Source organism: Zingiber officinale, chromosome 8A (assembly GCF_018446385.1).
Source record: "Zingiber officinale cultivar Zhangliang chromosome 8A, Zo_v1.1, whole genome shotgun sequence".
Lineage (NCBI taxonomy): Eukaryota > Viridiplantae > Streptophyta > Magnoliopsida > Zingiberales > Zingiberaceae > Zingiber > Zingiber officinale.
The window spans coordinates 9,654,311-9,676,900 of NC_056000.1; the positions used below are offsets into that span (position 1 = coordinate 9,654,311).

General features: G+C 42.0%; 1 protein-coding gene across 2 annotated transcripts; it reads right to left on the minus strand.

Annotated features, from left to right (window-relative positions):
* Positions 1–8,339: 8,339 nt before the first annotated feature.
* LOC122012335 (transcription factor ILR3-like) lies at positions 8,340–22,197 on the minus strand. Of its 2 annotated transcripts, none has more exons than XM_042568836.1 (5): positions 21,927–22,197; positions 20,776–20,823; positions 20,603–20,674; positions 20,339–20,501; positions 8,340–8,901 (listed from the first exon to the last, which is right to left on the minus strand). In XM_042568836.1, exons 1-5 carry the CDS (start codon positions 22,061–22,063, stop codon positions 8,632–8,634), a joined length of 690 nt encoding a protein of 229 aa, XP_042424770.1. In that variant the 5' UTR covers positions 22,064–22,197; the 3' UTR covers positions 8,340–8,631. The 2 variants fall into 2 exon arrangements, with proteins under 2 accessions (XP_042424770.1, XP_042424769.1); XM_042568835.1 differs by having other exon boundaries at positions 20,603–20,680; positions 21,927–22,195.
* Positions 22,198–22,590: the final 393 nt, after the last annotated feature.

Genomic DNA, 22,590 nt, shown 5'->3' on the forward strand with positions numbered 1-22,590 from the left:
CCGGATGTAGAAGCTTCTTCTTCTTCTTGATCCGGTGTCACCAAGGATTGCTCCCCCTCAATCCTAGAGGTGGAGGCTTCATCATCTTGAATGTGAAACAAGGAGTATGCTCCCTCCTTGTTCCCTTCGGTGCATTCCCTTGAGGATGAAGCTTCTTGGATTTCCTCTTCTTCGGAGGTTGAGTATCTCTGAACCTCGGGGTCCTCCTCTTGGTCTTGCTCCAAAGAGTCACCCTCTTTGGATTCTTCATGATCTTGTACAGTGGAGGGGATCTCTTCATGAAGCTTGGCCAATTTGCTCCAAAGCTCCTTGGCATCTTCGAACTCTCCAACTCGAGCCAAGATGTGGCTAGGCAATAAGTTGACCAGAAGCTTGATCACTTTGTCATTTGCCTCGCACCTTTGGACTTGCTCCGGGCTCCATTTGCTTTTCTTTAGAACTTTGCCCTTTGAATTTCTTGGAGCCTTGAAGCCTTCCATTAGAGCAAACCATTGCTCTATCTCCATCATAAGAAAATTTTCGATTCTTGATTTCCAAGAATCGAAACTCGTAGAAGTGTATGGTGGAGCCACCCTTGTGTCAAATCCAAGCCCATCTTGGAATTGCATCTTGAAGTTGAGCTTGATAAAGTCTTGAACTTGAGGAATTTGCTCCAACTTCTTCACCCTCTAGCTTTTCTTGATATGCTTGACCCTTCCGGCGATGATTCCGGTGAAGAGCGGCCTTGCTCTGATACCACTTGTTAGGACCAAAAGTAGCTAGAGGGGGGGGGTGAATAGCTCGTCGCGTTCGCTCGGTGCTCTTCGTTGCTTGTTTCTTCTTGGATGTGCAGCGGAAAATACAGAAACAAACACAAACACGCTAACACTAGGATTTTACTTGGTATCCACCTCACAAGAGGTGACTAATCCAAGGATCCACACCAACGCACACACCCTCCACTATGAATAACACTCCTTTATGGTAACTACCAAAGGCGGAGAAGCCCTACAACACTCTCAATACAAGAAGAAGAAAGGGAAATACAAGTTAAGCAAAAGCTTACAAGATGTGCCGTAAAAACCCTAACCCTAACTTCTTCCTCTTGCAATAGATCCGCCTCTTGACTTGGAAAGCCTCCAAGAACCTTCAAGAACTGGCGATCACGTGCTTGTAGAGAGCTGTGGAGGAGCTGGAATGAATCTGAGAAGAGCTCGTAAAGAGATGCCGAAGACCACGCTCGCCTGCGGCTTTAAACGACGCCAACGGTCGGATCCCGATCGATTCGAATGTTCCCAATCGATCGGGGAGGCTTTGGATCGATCCACGGATCGATCCAGAGCGCCTCTGTGCTCTGGAAACGCGCCTGGATCGATCCACGGATCGATCCAGCGCTTTTCGCGCGAAGCAGCCGCGTCCCAATCGATCCACTGATCGATTGGGACCTCTGGATCGATCCACGGATCGATCCAGAAGCTTTCTGTTCGCTGGGATCGATCCACGGATCGATCCAGCACTTGGTTTTTGTCCAAAACCAAGTCCTAAACCTCCCAAACCAACATCCGGTCAACCTTGACCTGTTGGTATATCATGCCTAGCATCTAGTCACTCCCTTGACCTGCTAGGACTCCCTTACCAAGTGTCCGGTCAATCCCTTTGACCCACTTGGACTTTTCTCTGTGCCAAGTATCCGGTCAATCCCTTTGACCTACTTGGACTTTTCTTTCATGCCAAGTATCCAGTCAATCCTTTGACCTACTTGGACTTCCCAACACCAGATGTCCGATCATCCTTGATCCATCTGGATTTTCCCTTGCCTGGCTTCACTCACCAGGACTTTCACCTAGCTTCACTCACTAGGATTTTCCATCTGCCTAGCTTTACTCACTAGGACTTTCACCTGGCTTCACTCACCAGGATTTCCATCTGCCTAGCTTCACTCACTAGGACTTTCACCTGGCTTCACTCACCAGGGTTTTCCATCTGCCTAGCTTCACTCACTAGGACTTTCACCTGGCTTCACTCACCAGGATTTCCATCTGCCTAGCTTCACTCACTAGGACTTTCACCTGGCTTCACTCACCAGGATTTTCATCTGCCTAGCTTCACTCACTAGGACTTTCACTTTGCCTAACATCCCAGTTAGGACTTCCCAGTCAAGTATCCAGTCAACCTTGACCTACTTGACTTTTCTTCAATCAATATCTTATTGTCAAACATCTAAACCCAAACCAAGACTCAGCTTGGTTACCCAGGTCGACCTGAGGGATATTGCACCAACAATCTCCCCCTTTTTGATGTTTGACAATACCACAATAACACTTACAATCCCATATGTAAGTTAGGCTAATCCCATAGCCTCCTTCTTCATGCCACTAGGTAATGAAAGCATAAATTAAGCTCTTCATTCTCCCCCTAAGAGGGCAAACTCCCTCTAGGTAATGAAAGCCTAACTTACTCCCTTTCATGAGTCCTTTCATTCTCCCCCTATGACCTTCCCATAGGTAATGAAGGACTAAGCTTAACCATACATTCTCCCCCTATTGGCACACATCAACTCATCGTTGGACACACATCAACCTATGCTCCAATTCTGGGCACACTTCAACAAATCCATTTGTTGAAGACTCTCCCCCTGAAGAGTTGCTCATCGTTGTTCACAACATCACTCGTTGTGATCAACACGATAATGAAGGTCCCATACCCTTCATTTATCCTTAACGTCTCCCTCAATGTAGACAACTACTCAACCTTGAGCATTATCTACCACTTGAGTGTCCACTTGAAATAATGAGGATATCCACTCCCCATTTCTCTCCATTTCAAGTTTAAATGCTCAACCTTGAGCAAGTCCACAACAGAAGGTTAACCACCTTCCAAGGTTCATGAAAAGTAATTTTCATGTCTTTAAAGAGTCCCTCCCCCTAAAGACATGGTGGTAACTTCTGTCATTGCACCAACAATGACTTGGAATCCCTAAAACATTAGGAAACCCAAATTTGGAAGTTTTGAGGTTCAAATATTCAAAATTTGAAACAACCTCAACCTAAACTTCTACTTAGTCTTCGTTAACCAATCCATCCTTGTTTTCAACATGAAAACACCCTTTGTATGTATACAAATGTATTTAAGGGGTTTGGAATGGTTACTTAGACTCGAAGAGGTTCAAAGATGCTGAAATCAGGCCTTCCCAGCCAAAATCAGCAACTTGGATCGATTGAAGTTGGGTTCCAATCGATTGAACCTTTCTGAATCGATCCACGGATCGATTCAGACTCCCTGGATCGATCGGCTGATCGATCCAGCGAGCTTCTGCTCGCGGGAATTGCCGTTTGAATCGATCCACGGATCGATTCAGGGACTCCAATCGATCCATGGATCGATCGGAGGATAGTTGCTGAAATTCCATTTCATCAACTTCGAAACCCTAGAAAATTCTACAAAAATCCAAAAATTATGAAATTTCGTGTAGACATTATTTAGGGCATACTTAATCATGGAAAAATAGTTTTCTATGAAAATACATCATATTTTCAAAGATTGACACAAACTTGAAAACTTGCAAAAACTTTAGTGTTTTTCTTCAAGTTTGTGTCTAACTATTCAATGGTGATTACTATCAAAAGATAGCCTTCACCAAGGTTTTCCAAAACATTTTAAAATATTTTCAAAACCAATATCCCATCATGTTCCTTGGGCTTAATGCACATGACTTGTACATTAGCTTTCCCAATGATGGGAAAACACATAACTATGTGTTTTGATGAATCTAAAACTCAGAAGAATGCACTAAATCAACATCTTGAGTTGTGTTCATCATCCTAACATCTCACTTATATCTAATGTGCACTAAAACACATACAAGTCACCTTATAGTCTTTGTGAGATGTAGGATTTTGGTTTTGCCCTATTCTAGGGATCATGCATATCTATCTAGGCATTTTGAGAGGTAGACATCCACAAAGGATGTTACTTGTTGATTTACTTGTTAAACAAATGTCACTTGTTTATTCCACTTGTTGTAAACAAATGCCACTTGTTTAACTAATGCCATATGTCCTTAATTTTTAAGGAAATAAACATAATGCATGATAATGTTGTGGCATACATCAAAATAAAATAGCTTTCAAAAGAAAGATTCCTATAACTACATGATGTATGTATGACATGACATGGTATTTTTGTATTTTTCATGATAAGTCATGAATGCAAAATACAAATAAGATAAAATATGATGTCATGGCATATGATGGGCAAACAATCATGGCAAAATTTAGCATAAATAAAATATACCTAGATTAACTATCTAAGTATCCTTAAAGTCTTAGCTAAACTTACAACTTAAATCTAGATTGCCCTAAAGTACTTCAAGAAAATGCCAAAGCCTAAGTTTGCATTTCTTATTCCCTTGATTAATTTATGCCAATTAAAATTAAGTATATTCCTCAAATGTTGGCATATTCCATTTTTCCTCAAGAGTAGCACTTTTAAATTTAAGGCCCGGATTGCCTTAAATTGCCTAAGAACATACCAAAAACCCAACTTGATAGTTCTTATTAATTTTCCAATATGTGCCATTTAAGATTAAAATCAAATCTTCCACCATTAGGCACATTTTACTCTTTCAAGGAGTAAATAATAATTCCATTTCATTTTCAAAGGTTAACAAAAACCTTGAAAATGCTCCTTGAGTGTCAATTTCCTCAAAGTTGGGTTAACCACCCTTCTAATCGGAGTTGACACTCTCTAACCCATCTATGGGGTAGAGAAGATGCTCCTAGGAACCCAACACCTATTGGTGCTCCTTGGATGCTCTAGGTACTTACTAGGGATAACTTCCCTAGATACCTTCCTAGTGACCTTGTTGGGCCTCTTAGAAGCCTTGGTCACATTTTCTAGGTCAACTCTAGGGATAACCTCCCTTGTGACCTTGTTTGTGACTTTCTTAGACTTCTTAGAAGTCTTAGTCACATTTATTGCAAAAATACTCTTAGGGATGACTTCCCTAGTATTCTTGGCTTGACCACTAGACCTAGGGTTTGTTCCATAACTATATGGAACTCTATGGTAAGAGGGCACATCCTTCTTAGCCTTTGGTTTGTATCCCAAACCTCTATGGCCATTGGATGGCTTTTGTACCCCTAGACCTAGGTTATGCTCATTTTGCCCTAATAGGATATTTTCCATCCTTTTTAGGGTCTTTTCCATTTTATCAAGTCTTGACCTCAAGACTTGATTTTCCATCACTAAGTCCTTAATTTTTGGTTTTCCATTAAGTTCATGAGCATTTTTGTTTCTAGGCTTGTAGCTACAATCCTTAGAGTTCTTGCCTAGACTTTTACCTACATTCCTAGCCTTAGGTGTAGTAGTTTTGGCATGTAGGGCTACATGCTTTTCCTTAAAGCCCTCATGCTTCCTATTCTTATGGTAAATCGCATTAAAATGATAAAAATTTGACCTAGCATGCTTTTTACCATTTTGCAAGGAAATAGGCTCAATGAAAGTTACCTTCCTTTTTACCTTGGAGGCTCCCCCTTGACTAGTGCCTCCTTGAGCCTTGACCACTTTCTTCCCCTTGGGGCATTGACTTCGATAATGCCCTTTTTGTTGACACAAGAAGCACACAATGTGCTCCTTGCTCTTCTTTGTCCCGGGGGTGGTCACCTTGGGCTTCTCCTTGCCCTTTTGTGCCACTTGGCCCTTCTTCTTGGCCAAGCTGGGACACTTGCTCTTATAGTACCCATGTTCCCTACACTCAAAACATATTATATGATTTTTATTATTAATTGAAATATTTATACCTTTGCTTGTAGGGGTGGCATCTTTTTCTTTGGATCCGGAGGTAGAAGCTTCCTCTTGATCGGACCTTGATTCTCCTCCCTTTGATTTTTCTTGACTTGTGGAGGTAGAAGCTTCTTCCTCCTCTTGATCTCTTGACCCGGATGTAGAAGCTTCTTCTTCTTCTTGATCCGGTGTCACCAAGGATTGCTCCCCCTCAATCCTAGAGGTGGAGGCTTCATCATCTTGAATGTGAAACAAGGAGTATGCTCCCTCCTTGTTCCCTTCGGTGCATTCCCTTGAGGATGAAGCTTCTTGGATTTCCTCTTCTTCGGAGGTTGAGTATCTCTCAACCTCGGGGTCCTCCTCTTGGTCTTGCTCCAAAGAGTCACCCTCTTTGGATTCTTCATGATCTTGTACAGTGGAGGGGATCTCTTCATGAAGCTTGGCCAATTTGCTCCAAAGCTCCTTGGCATCTTCGAACTCTCCAACTCGAGCCAAGATGTGGCTAGGCAATAAGTTGACCAGAAGCTTGATCACTTTGTCATTTGCCTCGCACCTTTGGACTTGCTCCGGGCTCCATTTGCTTTTCTTTAGAACTTTGCCCTTTGAATTTCTTGGAGCCTTGAAGCCTTCCATTAGAGCAAACCATTGCTCTATCTCCATCATAAGAAAATTTTCGATTCTTGATTTCCAAGAATCGAAACTCGTAGAAGTGTATGGTGGAGCCACCCTTGTGTCAAATCCAAGCCCATCTTGGAATTGCATCTTGAAGTTGAGCTTGATAAAGTCTTGAACTTGAGGAATTTGCTCCAACTTCTTCACCCTCTAGCTTTTCTTGATATGCTTGACCCTTCCGGCGATGATTCCGGTGAAGAGTGGCCTTGCTCTGATACCACTTGTTAGGACCAAAAGGAGGCTGAGGGGGGGGGGTGAATAGCTCGTCGCGTTCGCTCGGTGCTCTTCGTTGCTTGTTTCTTCTTGGATGTGCAGCGGAAAATACGTAAACAAACACAAACACGCTAACACTAGGATTTTACTTGGTATCCACCTCACAAGAGGTGACTAATCCAAGGATCCACACCAACGCACACACCCTCCACTATGAATAACACTCCTTTATGGTAACTACCAAAGGCGGAGAAGCCCTACAACACTCTCAATACAAGAAGAAGAAAGGGAAATACAAGTTAAGCAAAAGCTTACAAGATGTGCAGTAAAAACCCTAACCCTAACTTCTTCCTCTTGCAATAGATCCGCCTCTTGACTTGGAAAGCCTCCAAGAACCTTCAAGAACTGGCGATCACGTGCTTGTAGAGAGCTGTGGAGGAGCTGGAATGAATCTGAGAAGAGCTCGTAAAGAGATGCCGAAGACCACGCTCGCCTGCGGCTTTAAACCCGACGCCAACGGTCGGATCCCGATCGATTCGAATGTTCCCAATCGATCGGGAGGCTTTGGATCGATCCACGGATCGATCCGAGCTTCTGAGAAAGCGCTGGATCGATCCACGGATCGATCCGGCAGAAGCGGCCGCGTCCCAATCGATCCACCGATCGATTGACCTCTGATCGATCCACGGATCGATCCGAAGCTTCATGGACAGTCGGATCGATCCAGCGATCGATCAGATCTGGATCGATCCACGGATCGATCCAAGACTTGGTTTTGTCCAAAACCAAGTCCTAAACCTCCAAACCAACATCCGGTCAACCTCGACTGTTGGTATGTCATGCCTAGCATCTAGTCACCCTCGACCGCTAGGACTCCCTTACCAAGTGTCGGTCAATCCCTTTGACCCACTTGGACTTTTCTCTGCATGCATCAATCCTTCGACCTACTTGGACTTTTCTTTCATGCCAAGTATCCATCAATCCTTTGACCTACTTGGACTTCCCAACACCGGATGTCCGATCATCCTCGATCCATCTGGATTTTCCCTTGCCTGGCTTCACTCACCGTGACTTTCACCTGCCTCACCAGGATTTTCCATCCGCCTAGCTTTACTCACTAGGGATTTCCATCTGCCTAGCTTCACTCACTAGGACTTTCACCTGGCTTCACTCACCAGGATTTCCATCTGCCTAGCTTCACTCACTAGGACTTTCACCTGGCTTCACTCACCAGGATTTTCATCTGCCTAGCTTCACTCACTAGGACTTTCACTTTGCCTAACATCCCAGTTAGGACTTCCCAGTCAAGTATCCAGTCAACCTTGACCTACTTGACTTTTCTTCAATCAATATCTTATTGTCAAACATCTAAACCCAAACCAAGACTCAGCTTGGTTACCCAGGTCAACCTTGACCTGAGGGATATTGCACCAACAATGAGAAGTGATGCAACAATGGAAGAATGATTAGGATAGTTTCTTTACAGTGTTGCTTTGTTAAAAGAAGTAGTGACTTTAACAGTTGCAACTCGTGGAATCTAGCCTTTTCGTAATCTTGAATTTTGAATGTTTCACCCATAAACCCCTCAATTGATTAATCCACATAGCTTTGAAACACATGGAACTTTCTATCATTCAATAAATAAGCATCAGCAAGTGAGGGAGGTCATGTCATCCCATCTACGGTGCAAATACAGACAGAAATCAGTAACTTTATTCTTCGCCGATTCATATATAGTACAGATAGATAAGGCATTCACCATAAACCTGCATACCCATAAAGTGTCCAGAAACTTAAACTGATGGTGAAATCATCTACATTATGTGGCATAGGTAGAATTGAATTTTTGATCAGTCATTTGCTAAGGCAACAGGTGGGCATTTATCAGCATCCTACAGAAGTACGTTCAGTAACTTAAACTGATGATGAAACCATCTACAATCCTTCACATGCGTAGAATTGAATGTTTGATCAGTCAATCGCTCAGGCAACAGGTGAGCATTTATCAGCATCCTGCGAGGTATCAACATCGGCAGGGGGCATGAATTGCCACATCGGGTAGCCAGGATAACCCATGATTGGCATCATTAGCTTGTGTCCGGTTTGTTGACCAGGGACTGGGAAGGGAGTTGGTATAACAGGCGGGTGAGCAACATAACTTGATCTTGCGTTCAGAAGCTTTATTTGGTTCTCAAGGCTTTCCTTTTCTGCCTTCAGCCTCTGCTTCTCTTCACGGAGTTCATTCTTCTCATCCTGAGAACACCATAACCCATTATTAACTAATGGATCATTTATAGGACAGAATAACTTGTAACAAAAACATTTTTGGATGTAAAAAAAACTAGGATTTTTTTAGCAATCCAGTAATTTGCAAATCAGGTCTCTGCCAAGCATCTAAAAAACAATTTTTTCTGATAAAAAAATATCAGTACCAATTTTTCCTCTAAAAAAATCAAAGAGAAACTGGAAACTTCTTGGCAAAATTAATGTCCCTGTCCCAGCTAACAACTAAAACTTTACCAATTATAGTTGCACTGGATTCTACATGCGTAAAACCACTGCTGTATCCAGATCATTTAAAGCACTTTTAACAATTAATGTAGGGTTTCTTTCATTTTCCTTTTTTTGGTAATCTAGAACTCAGCTCTTCAAACCGACTAATCCCTGAGGTAACCTGCCAAACCCACGAAAATTTTCCGGAAGCGCAAGTTGCGGATGGCCTAGCAGACCAACATCCCAGGGTTTTTTTTTTTTCACTCTTAGCATCAACGTTAATTGATTCGAACAAGGCAATTTATCATCAGTTTTGAACATGTTAATACAATTTAACATACTTTATTTTATTAGATCATCTATCAAAGAGACATCTATGTGGTCTTATTAGATCATCTATCAAAGATACATCTATCTGGTCCACAATAGAATTTATTATTCTCTAGCAGCATACATCCTACACAATTGTTTTGTATCTATGGTTCCCAAATTGCCCAACCATCAACCTCAGATCTCTGATTGTACCAGTCTTGCAATTTCCTCTTCTTTTTAGGGCAAGGGCTAATATATGATTAAAAAAAGAATACAAGATCCTCATTAAAGTAATAAAACTAGATAGTATATATAGCCACAATCTTTGACCGACGGTAGAATGAGATTTATATTTTGTGGAAGAAACAAAAAAGACATTAGAAAGACTTAAATGAATTGATGATGCCAAAATGGTATCTAGGTGTTGGTTGGGGGAAGGAATAATAAATCTCAGAATTATTTACTGCCGAACCTATAACCAGTAATTTCCTTGTTTAGCAATGATTAATACACACTAGTATTAGACTAGCCCGAACTATGAATTGATATAAAACAGCAACATTTTGAGTTTTTCATATGGACTAGCCAGTAACTGAATTCTAATAGGGATTACAAATGGAAGACAGTTTCAAAGAGTAAAAGATTGGTCTTCCAAGACAGGAATATATTTGTCTATAACCAACCACATGAGAATCAAACAAGCAAAATCTATAGGCAAACTCAATGAACGCAAGGTAAGAAACTGCCTCGAATGCATAAATGGTTATTCCAACATTTTCATCATCTTAGATAAAATCAAATTCACCACACAGATATTGCTAACTGCAACACAACATGGACTACTGGAGCCATAGGAGTCCACAGGGGCACACCATCTTAGTACTCCACTGAACCCTATGACAGCTCAAATCTCACCCCTCCTCTGAACTCTATGGCAGCAATAACAATATTGAGTTTCATGTTTTCTTATGTTTACTAAAAAATTTTAGGCCTCCCTCTGGAACTGGTTGAGTTTTTAAAGCATCTTATCCGACTCAATTATTCAGATCATGAAAAATAAGACTAAATTCCTAATATACGGAAGAATCATACCAGAAAAATCAGTTCATTTTCATATGATTAGATTTCAGGTATTTCAAATGTACAAGTTTGTTAAACATTCTATATATTGGATGTTTATATTGGGAATACAATCAAAGTTTCATATTAAAAATACTCTTTGAAGATCGTGGGTTTATAAGATGAAATATATCTCCATTGGTATGAGACCTTTTGGGCGAATCCAAAAAAAAATCCATGAGGGCTCAAATGATGCTTCTAGGCCCGTTGCCATGCTCGGACGATGTGTCCAGGCTTGCGCGATGTGTCCTGACTTGTTGTTGTTGCCGGGACCAAGCGACGCGTCGGGACACCTTGTGGTGGCGAAACGGCGACAGCTTCGATTCGAGGCGCAGCAATGGTGGTAGGAGGTCAATTATCGCCTAAAGCACTGCCTCAGGCAAAGGCGGTGCGGTTGATGCCCATCTCTTGCCTAAGCGGTCTCCTCGGCCTCCATTTAGAACACTGGTTTATCTCAAAGAGTATGATTTTGACATTGGATTGAAAAGCAAAGTCCAAGGTCAAGAGTGACCAAATGTTTGGTGGAAATCCCAGGGAGTGAACCTTAGGTGGTGAAAAGGTCTTAGAGGAGAGAGTAACCTCGATTGACTGGGTGCTTGAGGGGAGGCCCAGAGTAGATCAATAGTGACCGAATACTTGAGGGGAGGCCCGGAGCAGGATGCTTGAGGAGAGACCTGGACCATGAGAATAATGTTGGTCCTTCGTTTGAGGGGAGGATTATTAGGAATACAATCAAAGTCTCGCATGGAAAAAATCATGGTTTATAAAATGGAAGAAATCTCTATTGGTATGAGAACTTTTGAGTAGAGCCCAAAAACAAATCCATGATGGCTTAGGCCCAAAATGGACAATATCATGCCATTGTGGTCCTAACTGTTGGTGCAACCGACCTGGTTGACCCAACTCGAGGTAACTTGATTCGAGTTGTATTTTGATGTTTGACTTGGAAAGATTGTCGGTGCAACCTTAGGTCAAGGTTGACCTAGTTGAGTTGCATGTTGATGTTTGACACTCGTGGAAGAGTTGTATTCTTGATATGGGACAAGAATAGATGTTTGGGAGATTGTAGGTGCAACCTTAGGTCAAGGTTGACCTGGTTGACCTGAAAAGTCCAAGTATGGAGACTTGGCACGGAGAAGTCCAAGCAGGGAGCTTGGTAACGGAAAAGTCCAAGCAGGGAGCTTGGCACGCGAAAAGTCCAAGTATGGAGACTTGGCACGGAGAAGTCCAAGCAGGGAGCTTGGCACGAGGAAAAGTCCTAACTGGGATGTTAGGCAATGGGAAAGTCCTAACTGGGATGTTAGGCAGTTGGAAAGTCCTGGTGAGTGAAGCCAGGCAGTGAGAAAGTCCTAACTGGGATGTTAGGCAGTGTGGAAATCCTGGTGAGTGAAGCCAGGTGGAAAGTCCTGGTGAGTGAAGCCGGGCAAGGAAAAATCCAGATGGATCAGGGATGATCGGACTTCTGGTGTTGAAAAGTCCAAGTAGGTCAAGGGAGTGATCGGATACTTGGCACGAAGAGGAAAATCAAGATGCTAGCAGGTCAAGGGAGTGACCGGATGCTAGGCATGATGTACCAACAGGTCAGGTTGGCCGGATGTTGGTGTGGAAGCCTTATCGAAGTTTGGATCGGATGCACCGATCCAACGATGATCATCTCGATCGGCCCGTGACCGATCGATATCGAACAAGTTTCTGTTTTCATCGATCGGCCGTGACCGATCGCAGTAACAGAGGCGGAAAAGCAGTCGATCGGTCCGCATCGATCGTCTGATCGATGCGGACCGATCGTAGACGAGCATCACGAGAAGGGAAAGGAAGGGATCGGTCGCGAACCGATTCTCTCCGATCGGTCCACGCCGATCGAGACGATCCATCTTTTCCCGATCGGTGCGCATCGATCGAGTTCTAGCTTGCCGCGACGCAACGCCAGTTTCTTTTCTTCTTCGCAGTATAAAGGGTCGAGGGTCTTCTGGCTTCTTCTTCTTCCTTGGAAGTACTCTTCACCTCATATGCCTCCGCCTGCTGAGCTTTGTTGAGCTCGTTGGGTGCTAAAGCTTCGCGTGAAGCTTCTTCCTGTTGCTGGTTTTCTAGCTAGGCTTGGATCCGAGAAGCTGCTGCTTCACCAGGGTTCCTGCTGAAGGCAAGCAAGTGTTGTTTATATTTCTGTTCTTGTTTTCTTGTTCCTATTTGTACTCCTATTGCTGTTGCAAAGATTGTGGTGAGGTTTCTCCACCCACAAGGAGTATCTATTAGCCGGGTTTCCGGGGACTCATCCACCGACGGATTGGTAGGCTTCGTCCACCTTACGGACACGCCGAGGAGTAGGAGTTCATCTCCGAACCTCGTTATATGGTTTGTCTTTCTTCTCCTGTTTTCTTTCTACTTTGTATTTCCGCTGCGCTAACCTAATCGTAGGAAGAAACGAGAAAGATTGGGGTCGGCTATTCACACCCCCCCTCTCTAGCCGTACGAAGGATCCTAACAAGTGGTATCAGAGCGAGGTCGCTCTTCGCCGGATTAACATCCGAGGGAGCACAAGCTAGAGATGGATCAACTCGGAGAAGACATCACAATTCCACCCTTCTACGATCGCGACGACTTCGCGTTTTGGAAGGTAAGAATGAGATATTTTCTTATGACTAACCTTGAAAATTGGAGTTGTGTTCAATTAGGTTTTACTCCTCCATTGGATAAAGAAGGAGAACTTTTGGAGAAAAAGAAGTGGACAAAGGAGCAAGTCCACCAATCAACCGTCAACGATGAGGTATTGAAAATTTTTGAATTTTCTTTACCTAATGATGTTTTGTGTAGGATAGGTGGATACAACAATGCCAAGGAGTTGTGGAACAACTTGGCTAAGTTCCATGAGGAGAACTCTACTTCAAGCCATGAAGAGGAGTCAAGTGAGTCAAGTCGCTCACATCATGGAGGCATGGATTTAGAGGTTGAGGGTCACTCAACATCTAAGGATAAAGAGGAAGAGAGTTCTTCTTCAAGTTCGGAGCAAGAAGAAGAAGCTTCTACCTCCGGAAGGGATGAAGGAGAGAGCGTTCAACCATCCTCAACCCTAGGTAACTCAAGCAATTTAATTTCTTGTAAATTACATATAATGTGCTTTGAGTGTAGGGAGTATGGACATTACAAGAATAAGTGTCCAAGGAGGGTTAGGAAGACTCCACCGGCGCCAAAGGTCAAGGATGCCGGCGTCCCAACACGCAAAGGCAAGAAGCACGTGGTGTGCTTTCAATGCAAGCAACGGGGACACTATAGGAGCCAATGTCCGAAGGGGAGGAAACCTCACAAGGACAAGGGGTGCACATCGATAGGGGGAGCTAAGGCAAACCCTAAGGTATCTTTTAAGGCTAATTCGTGCAATTCTAGTAGGATACATGCTAGTAATTTTATTGCATTAGTCAATAATGATAAGCATGTTAACACTAGAAATCAATACATGTGCTTAGGTGCTAAACATGTCAACCAAGATAGGGATACTACTAGGAATGCTAACCCTAGGATTAACACTTCTAAGGTTAAGGAAAACCTAGGTAGAAACCCTAAATCAACTAGACACATGCCTAGGAACACCTCAAGAAAGAATGACAAATCAAAACTTGAGGTATTAGAAAAGGAGAATCAAGTCTTGAGGTCAAGGCTCGATACCCTAGAAAAGGCCCTTAAAAATTTAGAGAAGTCAACTCTAGGGCCTAAGGGTCAAAAGTCCCAGGACAAGAAAGGTTTGGGTCACAAACCTAAGTCCCAAATGGTCAAGCCCACCTATCATAATGTTCCATTCGATTATGGAACAAAAACTAGGGCTAGGAAGACCACCACCAAGGTCACAAGGGGAGTCACCCCTAGAGTTGATCTTGATGAGTCCCAAATGACCAAGGTTTTAAAGCCTAAGAGGGTCATTAGGAGGGTTGCTAGGGAAGTTATCCCTAGTGAATATTTAGTGAACCCAATGAGCTCAAATATGTATTGGGTTCCTAAGAGCATCTTCTCTACCCCATAGATGGGTTAGAGAGTGTCAACTCCAATAAGAAGGGTAGTTAACCCAACTTTGAGGAAATTGACACTCAAGGAGCATTTTCAAGGTGTTTGGGAACCTTTGAAAATGAAATGGAATAATCTTTGTCATTCACTCCTTGGAAGAGTAAGTTGTGCCAAAGTGAGAATATATTAATCTTACTTTAAATTGACACAATTTTGAAAAACCTAGAGAAATATCAAATTGGGATTTTGATATTCTCTTAGGTAATCAAGGCAATCCGGGCCTTAACTTAGAAGAGCTACTCTTATAGAATTTTAAATGGTATAAATCAAACAAGAGATCAAGAAATGCCAACTTGGGTTTTGACATTTTCTTGGAGCACTTTGGGCAATCTAGGATTAGAATTTAAGTTAGCTAAGTGATTAAAGATACTTAGATAGGTAATCTAGGTATTTTATTTGTGTTAACTTACCATGGTTGTTTGCCATATGCCATGTCATGACATCATATTTAATTTATGATCATTTGAAATGTCATGATAATGCTTAGGTTATTATATGTCATGCTTTATTTAAGTTTTCAAGCTTTATGCCATGACATCATGACATTGGCACATGTTTTTACTTGTGATATAATTTATGCCATGTCATCATCTCTTGCATTAATAATCAATGAAATTAATTTAAGGATGAAAAACACAATTTGATATTGAGATCAAATTGGTGTTTAGAAAATGCATGAGAACTTAGCCTAAGTTGACCTTAACCCATATCTCACATCAAATTGACTTGAATGTGGTTTGATACACCTTAGATGTGTGTGAGATATTAGGATCATGAGTTAGGATCAAGGTGCATAGTTCTTGTACCTAGATGAGCCTAATTCAAGAAATTGGGGATCATAGGGAAAGCTTGTGTACAAGTCATGTACATTTAGCCCTAAGATTGTGGTCCTAAATTAAAAGGTTTAAAATCATTTTGAAATTGATTTGGAAAACCTTGATGAAGTCATCTTAGTGATTGCATTCATCATTGAACATTGTGATACAAAGTTGAGTTAAAACTTGAACTATTTCAAAGTTTTTGAACTTTGTATCAAGATTGAAAAATGGAAGTTATTTTCAGAAAACTATTTTTCCATGATTGTATATGAGGAGTGTATCCTCAAAGTTTCATAATTTTGAAATTTTCGAATTGTTTATGGGTTTCAACTTGCAAAGGAAATTGTGAATTCGATAGGAGCTGGATCGGTCACTGGACCGATCCAGAAGGAGTGGATCGGCCATGGACCGATCCAGAGGTGTGGATCGGTCCGAGACCGATCCAAGAAGAGGCGAGGTCCGATCCTGAATGGATCGGCCCAGGACCGATCCATGGGATCCCGATCGGTCCGGTGACCGATCGGGCGTGCTGAATTTACCGTTGGTCTGAAATTTCAGCTGAAAATTGGGTTTTGTGGATTTCTAAAGGTTTGAAACTCTCCAAGACATTGTTGGTGCAATGGTCAAGGGGAAGTTGACTTTTAGGGGGAGTTTTTACTCCTTAAGACTTTTGAGGATTAGTGATATGGGATTATCACTAAGTTGATTGTTGAGTTTAGTATCAAGGGGGAAATTAAGAGTTTCAATGAAAGGTATGGGACTTTCATTAGGAAGAAACTCTTGACCTTGATACTCTCCTTTTTCTTTTTGATGTGTGTCAAAAAGGGGGAGAATTATTGGAGAACCCAAGTTAGGTTATCGGGTTAACCTAAGGGGAGAATGTCCAGAGAATGTTCAAGGAAAGAACATTGGACATTGGAAGATGGTTGGAAAACCTAAGTTAGGTTATCGGGTTAACCTAACTTGATTATGGATTTTGTCAAACATCAAAAAGGGAGATTGTTGGTGCAACCGACCTGGTTGACCCAACCCGAGGTAACTCGACCGAGTTGTATTTGATGTTTGACTGGAAAGATTGTTTGGCAACCCAGGTCAAGGTCGACCTAGTTGAGCTGCATGTTGATGTTCGACACTCGTGGAAGAGTTTGTATTCTTGATATGGGACAAGAATAGATGTTTGGGAGATAATGTACCTCAGGTCAAGGTTGACCTGGTTGACCGAAAAGTCCAAGTATGGAGACTTGGCACGAGAAGTCCAAGCAGGAGCTTGGTACCGGAAAAGTCCAAGCAGGGGCACGCGAAAAGTCCAAGTATGGAGACTTGGCACGGGGAGAAGTCCAAGCAGGCACGAGGAAAAGTCCTAACTGGATGTTAAGAGGAAGTCCTAACTGAGATTAGGAGAGTCTAAAGTCCCTGTGAGTGAGGCAGTGAGAAAGTCCTAACTGGGATGTTAGGCAGTGTGGAAATCCTGGTGAGTGAAGCCAGGTGGAAAGTCCTGGTGAGTGAAGCCGGGCAAGGAAAAATCCAGATGGATCAGGGATGATCGGACTTCTGGTGTTGAAAAGTCCAAGTAGGTCAAGGGAGTGATCGGATACTTGGCACGAAGAGGAAAATCAAGATGCTAGCAGGTCAAGGGAGTGACCGGATGCTAGGCATGATGTACCAACAGGTCAAGGTTGACCGGATGTTGGTGTGGAAGCCTTACTGAGAAGTTTGGATCGGACTGCAGACCGATCCAATGATACATTTCATCCGACGGCCCGTGACCGATCGACATCGACAAGTTTTCGGTTATCGATCGGCCCGTGACCGATCGAAGTTTAACGAGGCGAAAGAAGCAGCCGATCGGTCCACGCATCGATCAAAGATGTCCCGACGGCCCGTGGACCGATCGAGACGCAGCATCACGAGAAGGAAAGGAAGGATCGGTCGCAACCGATCCATTTCTCTCTCGATCGTCCACGCCGATCGAGACGATCCATCTCTTTCCCCGACGGTCTGCAGACCGATCGAGTTCTAGCTGCTATGACGCAACGGCTAGTTTCTTCGCTGTTTCTTCTTCGCAGGTATAAAGGGGCTGAGGGATTCTACAGGGCTTCTTCTTCTTCCTTAAGGAAGTACTCTTCAGCCTGAAGCTTCTGCTTCTTCTTCCTGCTGAGCTTTGTTGAGCTCGTTGGGTGCTAAAGCTTCGCGTGAAGCTTCTTCCTGTTGCTGGTTTTCTAGCTAGGCTTGGATCCGAGAAGCTGCTGCTTCACCAGGGTTCCTGCTGACTTCAAGAAGGCAAGCAAGTGTTGTTTACATTTCTGTTCTTGTTTTCTTGTTCCTATTTGTACTCCTATTGCTGTTGCAAAGATTGTGGTGAGGTTTCTCCACCCACAAGGAGTATCTATTAGCCGGGTTTCCGGGGACTCATCCACCGACGGATTGGTAGGCTTCGTCCACCTTACGGACACGCCGAGGAGTAGGAGTTCATCTCCGAACCTCGTTATATGGTTTGTCTTTCTTCTCCTGTTTTCTTTCTACTTTGTATTTCCGCTGCGCTAACCTAATCGTAGGAAGAAACGAGAAAGATTGGGGTCGGCTATTCACACCCCCCCTCTCTAGCCGTACGAAGGATCCTAACACTAACATTTTATTCTCTTACTTTCAACTCTAACAAAGTAACTAGTTAAACATCTTCCTCTAGCTTATTGGAAGTTTATTTATTTCAAACTCAATGTGGCAACTAAATATGAGGGTTGCGCTCATTTCAACTTCCAACACCAAATAAAGGTTGCGCTCATTGCGACTTAACCCACACCTTATAACACATGCTGACAATAATTGGTTATCCTTGAATGTGTAGGACCCATCTAAATTTACTTACTACTCAAATATCATTTCTTCGAGTATACAATTGATTGTTACTGAATATTAACATTTCTTATTTTATCTTTCTAATAATCCCACACGTTCCTGCATTTTCATATCTCTACATTATTTTTGTTGTTGTTGTTTCCTAACTGTTCAATATTCTAATCCATGAAGTATAGTTTCTTGCACCATGATCTCATGAGAATTTTTCTTGCTACCTATTGTTTGAACCCCAGGGTTGTTTTGATGTGATCAACAAGTTAAGTTAGGTCCTGTGGTATTTTAACCTTGTGTCTAAGTGTGCAGGAGTTTAGGAGCACAGGGAGTCGAGCAAAAGACGCGGCTAGCGAGAAGGACGGCACGGGAGAGAGTTGACGGGCTCGGTGCGTCCGAGGGAAAAGGTGCTGCGGAAGAGTACGCGGGCGGACGAGAAGGAGGCGCGCGGCGTTTCCGAGGGACAAGAAGCCGGAGCGGAAGGTTGCTCGAAAAGGCCGAAATTGGGTTCGGGTGAGCCTTATTTCGGTTGGCTGAAATCACCTAAGCGAGCGGAGCCGGAACAGAAGACCTGGACCGAGACAAGCAGCACCGGAGCAGAGGGCCCGGACCAAAAGTCAACTTTGTTGACTATAGTGGTCCGGGCACCTAGAGCCATTTCGAGCGCCCGGAATTGAGTTTTGACCGGATTACGGTCAAACGCGATCCGTTGCGAAGGGGATAAAATTTTATCCCCTCCCAAGCACCTGGAACCCTTCCAGGCACCCCGACCAAGGCTATAAATACAGCCTTGGTCCAGAAGTTTTTTAATCAATTCAAGAATTGTGTACTCAACACTTGTGCGCTTACTTTTAGTAGTTTAGCTTCTATTTGTTTGTACGTCATTGCCGTAAGAGGCTTCTCCGCCTAAAGGAGATTCTAATGCGACTCATTCCTTGGATTAACAACCTCTCCGATTATAACCAAGTAAAAATCTCTTTGCCTCTTCTTTCAATTTTATTTGTTTATTTTATTTATGCAAGTGTTATTTTGAAAGTTTGAGAAGGGTAGTTTTCTTTTTGTGTAGGCTATTCAACCCTCCTTCTAGCCGGTCAACACGGTCCATCACCTATGTGGGCACAGCGATCACAAGATTCTAGAAATTCTTCCTCATTTCAACTGGCCACTATATATTTATTCATCTGATCAATATCTACTCTATTTGAATGATGTTTTCCATCCAAACTTCTAGGGCAAGCTATGTAGCTTCCACTAGCCAAGTGGCAAATATGTTTGAATGAGTTTTTTTATCCAATTGGTTTTTTCTATTAGAAACGGTTAAAATAAAAGGTAGCCGTGCATGTGTGTGTGTGCGCGCGCGCGTGTGATGAATCAAGCAAATTTAATCACAAAGAATTTTCTCACATGCTTAATTCTCTCTTATTCTATATTCCCTTTTCCAAGAGGATCACTGCTGGCTTCTCAAAGAATGTTGGTTATCCTTGCCCCTGGATCTGATCTCTAACCTTCCTAACAAACACCTCAATATTATTCCTTTCGCATGCAATTAATTATTCTAATAGTTCAACTTTTCCTCAAATTAGATCAACCAGGGAGAAAATATTTTTTTTAATGCACATAAAAGGCACATGCTAGGAGGAGAGCCTTGGCGCAATGGTAAGGTAAAGTTGTTGCCATGTGACCAAAAGGTCACGGGTTCGAATTCTGGAAACAGCCTCTTGCAAAAAAAAAGGGTAAGACTGCATACAATGGATCCTTCTCCGGGACCCCGCATGGCGGGAGCTTCCTGCACCGAGCTGCCTTTTTTTTTTTTACATCAAAGACACATGCTCACATTGACAACTATTTAGTGCTCAAATCTATGTAGAGTTTCACTTACTCAATGCACATACAACACAGATTGGAAACTTATACTCTTATACTGCTAGGCCAACCTATATGATTGTATTAGAACCACATAATCAACATCATAGAATTCAATCTGAACCACCGGCACAATCAATCTAGAGATGCCAGAATGTGAAGTACAAAATGATAGTCCAACATACCTTCAGTTCTTTTATCTTCTCTTCAAGAGTTCCATTTGATTCCTTAAGCTTTTGTGCCTCACTGCGTAGCTGAGTCAGCAAGCGAGTAGCGTCATTTAGAATTGCTGCTTTATCAGTTTTTGGCTGCTTTCCAGGTTCAAGAAGAGAGGCCAATTCTAGGAATCTAAAATCAAAACCAAAGTAAAAAACCTCAAGACATTTGATCATTAATGATAAGTGATTACATCATTATTGGTTCACATTATGATAATTAACAAATAGTACCGGTCATTCAACTTGTCCCTCCTCATTTTTTCTCTACAAGCTTTGGTAGCAGGTTTAGCACAGGTTTCTGACCTAGAACTGCAACTCATAAGCAGTGTAATTATAAAAGGACCCACAAAACGCATAAATTAGAAAAAAAATCTAATATATAGGTGAAAGTCTGAGGAGTTAACCGTTTTCCATTAACTGGTTCTTTGATGCTATCAGAATTTGCAAGTGAGCTGTCAATTTTGAATAAAATGAGTTACACCTTAAGTAAAAATAACGTAATGAATAAAATACCCAAAAACATATGCAATATAAATAATCCAAGGATGATATAACATATCCTAGCAAAGGGAATAGAAAACGAATGAGTTACAACTTAAGCAAAAAAAAGGATGCGAGAAATGAAATGTCTAGGTACATATGTAAACTGTAAATAGTCCAAGTATGATATGGACAAAATTCTAGCATGAGAGTAGAAAATAAATTAAGAATAAAAAAAGAAATGAACAGAAAAAGATTGTGGAATAAGTTGATGAAAACTCATAAGAACTAAAAAAACATAAAATACAAATGATAGAAAAGAACTAAATTAGCAATTTAGCATGAAGAACTATCAGCAACTGTAAAACCTAACTCCACTAAGTCCACTCAGAAAAATTAGATATTGGCTACGTCCTGAAAAACCTATATCCCAAAGACCAGATAAGGGCAAACATCGATGACCAAAAACATTTAACAATTGGAATAGTCTAGATCTTGCAGGCTCTAGTAGCAAAATTTTTGATGCACAGAACCATGATAAAGATTTATCTATCTGCTATATGTTTACCTTTTATATTCTAACTAATATTAAAGATAAAATATCTTATAATACAAGCGGGGTTAGTTCACATAGATCTCATGAAATAAGGCGAATCAACAAAAAAAAAAAAAAAGAAGAAGTAAATATCACCACTACTAGATCAAAGTAGGTGAATCACTACAGAGGAAAAGCCCTACCAAGCAAGCAAGTAAACATACCGTGACTCACTCATCCTCATAACTTAGATAGGCGAAAAGAATTCGCCCACGCTAATCAATTTGACAAGGTCTTTGAAAAACATAAAACTACAGTTCTGACGATAATTATGACGCAGCCAAATCTCACAATCATGCATCAAAGTAACACCAACCTTAGGTTTCAATACCGGAACAGAAAGCAAGCATCAAGCCCTAAGAAAGAGACGTCAAAATCACAAATTTCGAAGACAACGGCCATCCCGACCCATCAAAAAGGGGAAGAGCTTTTCAAAGCGAGTATTCGAATGAAAACCCCAAGATACGTGGACGAAATCACCTGACGCTAGAGGAAGGATTGAATCCCTGAGCAGTCCAATAAAAGCCATCGTTGTTCCCTGCAAAACCCCCCTCTGGAACGGGGATTTCGTCGATCAGGGACTCCAATAACCAATTCGGGTTCTCCGACGAGCCCATCGCCGGAAACCTATGTATCGCCGGCGGCGGTCAAAGGAGGAATCGGGTACCAATTCGATGTTGGGAGGATGGTTGGTTTTCGTCTTTCTTTCCTTTTTTTATGTCTTTTTCTTTACAGCTGCTGAGCTCGCACTCTCACGGTGGATATACTTAGAAATTGCAGTTACTGATTGTTAATACCTATTAATCTACCTCATCAATTATGATTAGAACTATGGCATACTCCGCGGGTACCAACGGGTGTTCGTAAGGCAAAGGTGTAACTTTTCAGATCGGACCAATATTTTTTTCACAAAATGTCCTTTATAACATTACAAAATCATCCAAATACCTTAAAATTATCTCTCTATTCATCTAATGAAAAAATTATTATGTGATAAATTTTTCGGAAGAAATTTTTTTTAAGGATATATGTGCTATGGAATTTGCTGTCGTACCCATTATAATAAAACTATCATCCTTAATCAATTAGACACCCCGTGGAGCCGCCAATTGAACATCAAATTATGTTCTTAACTTTGGGTAAG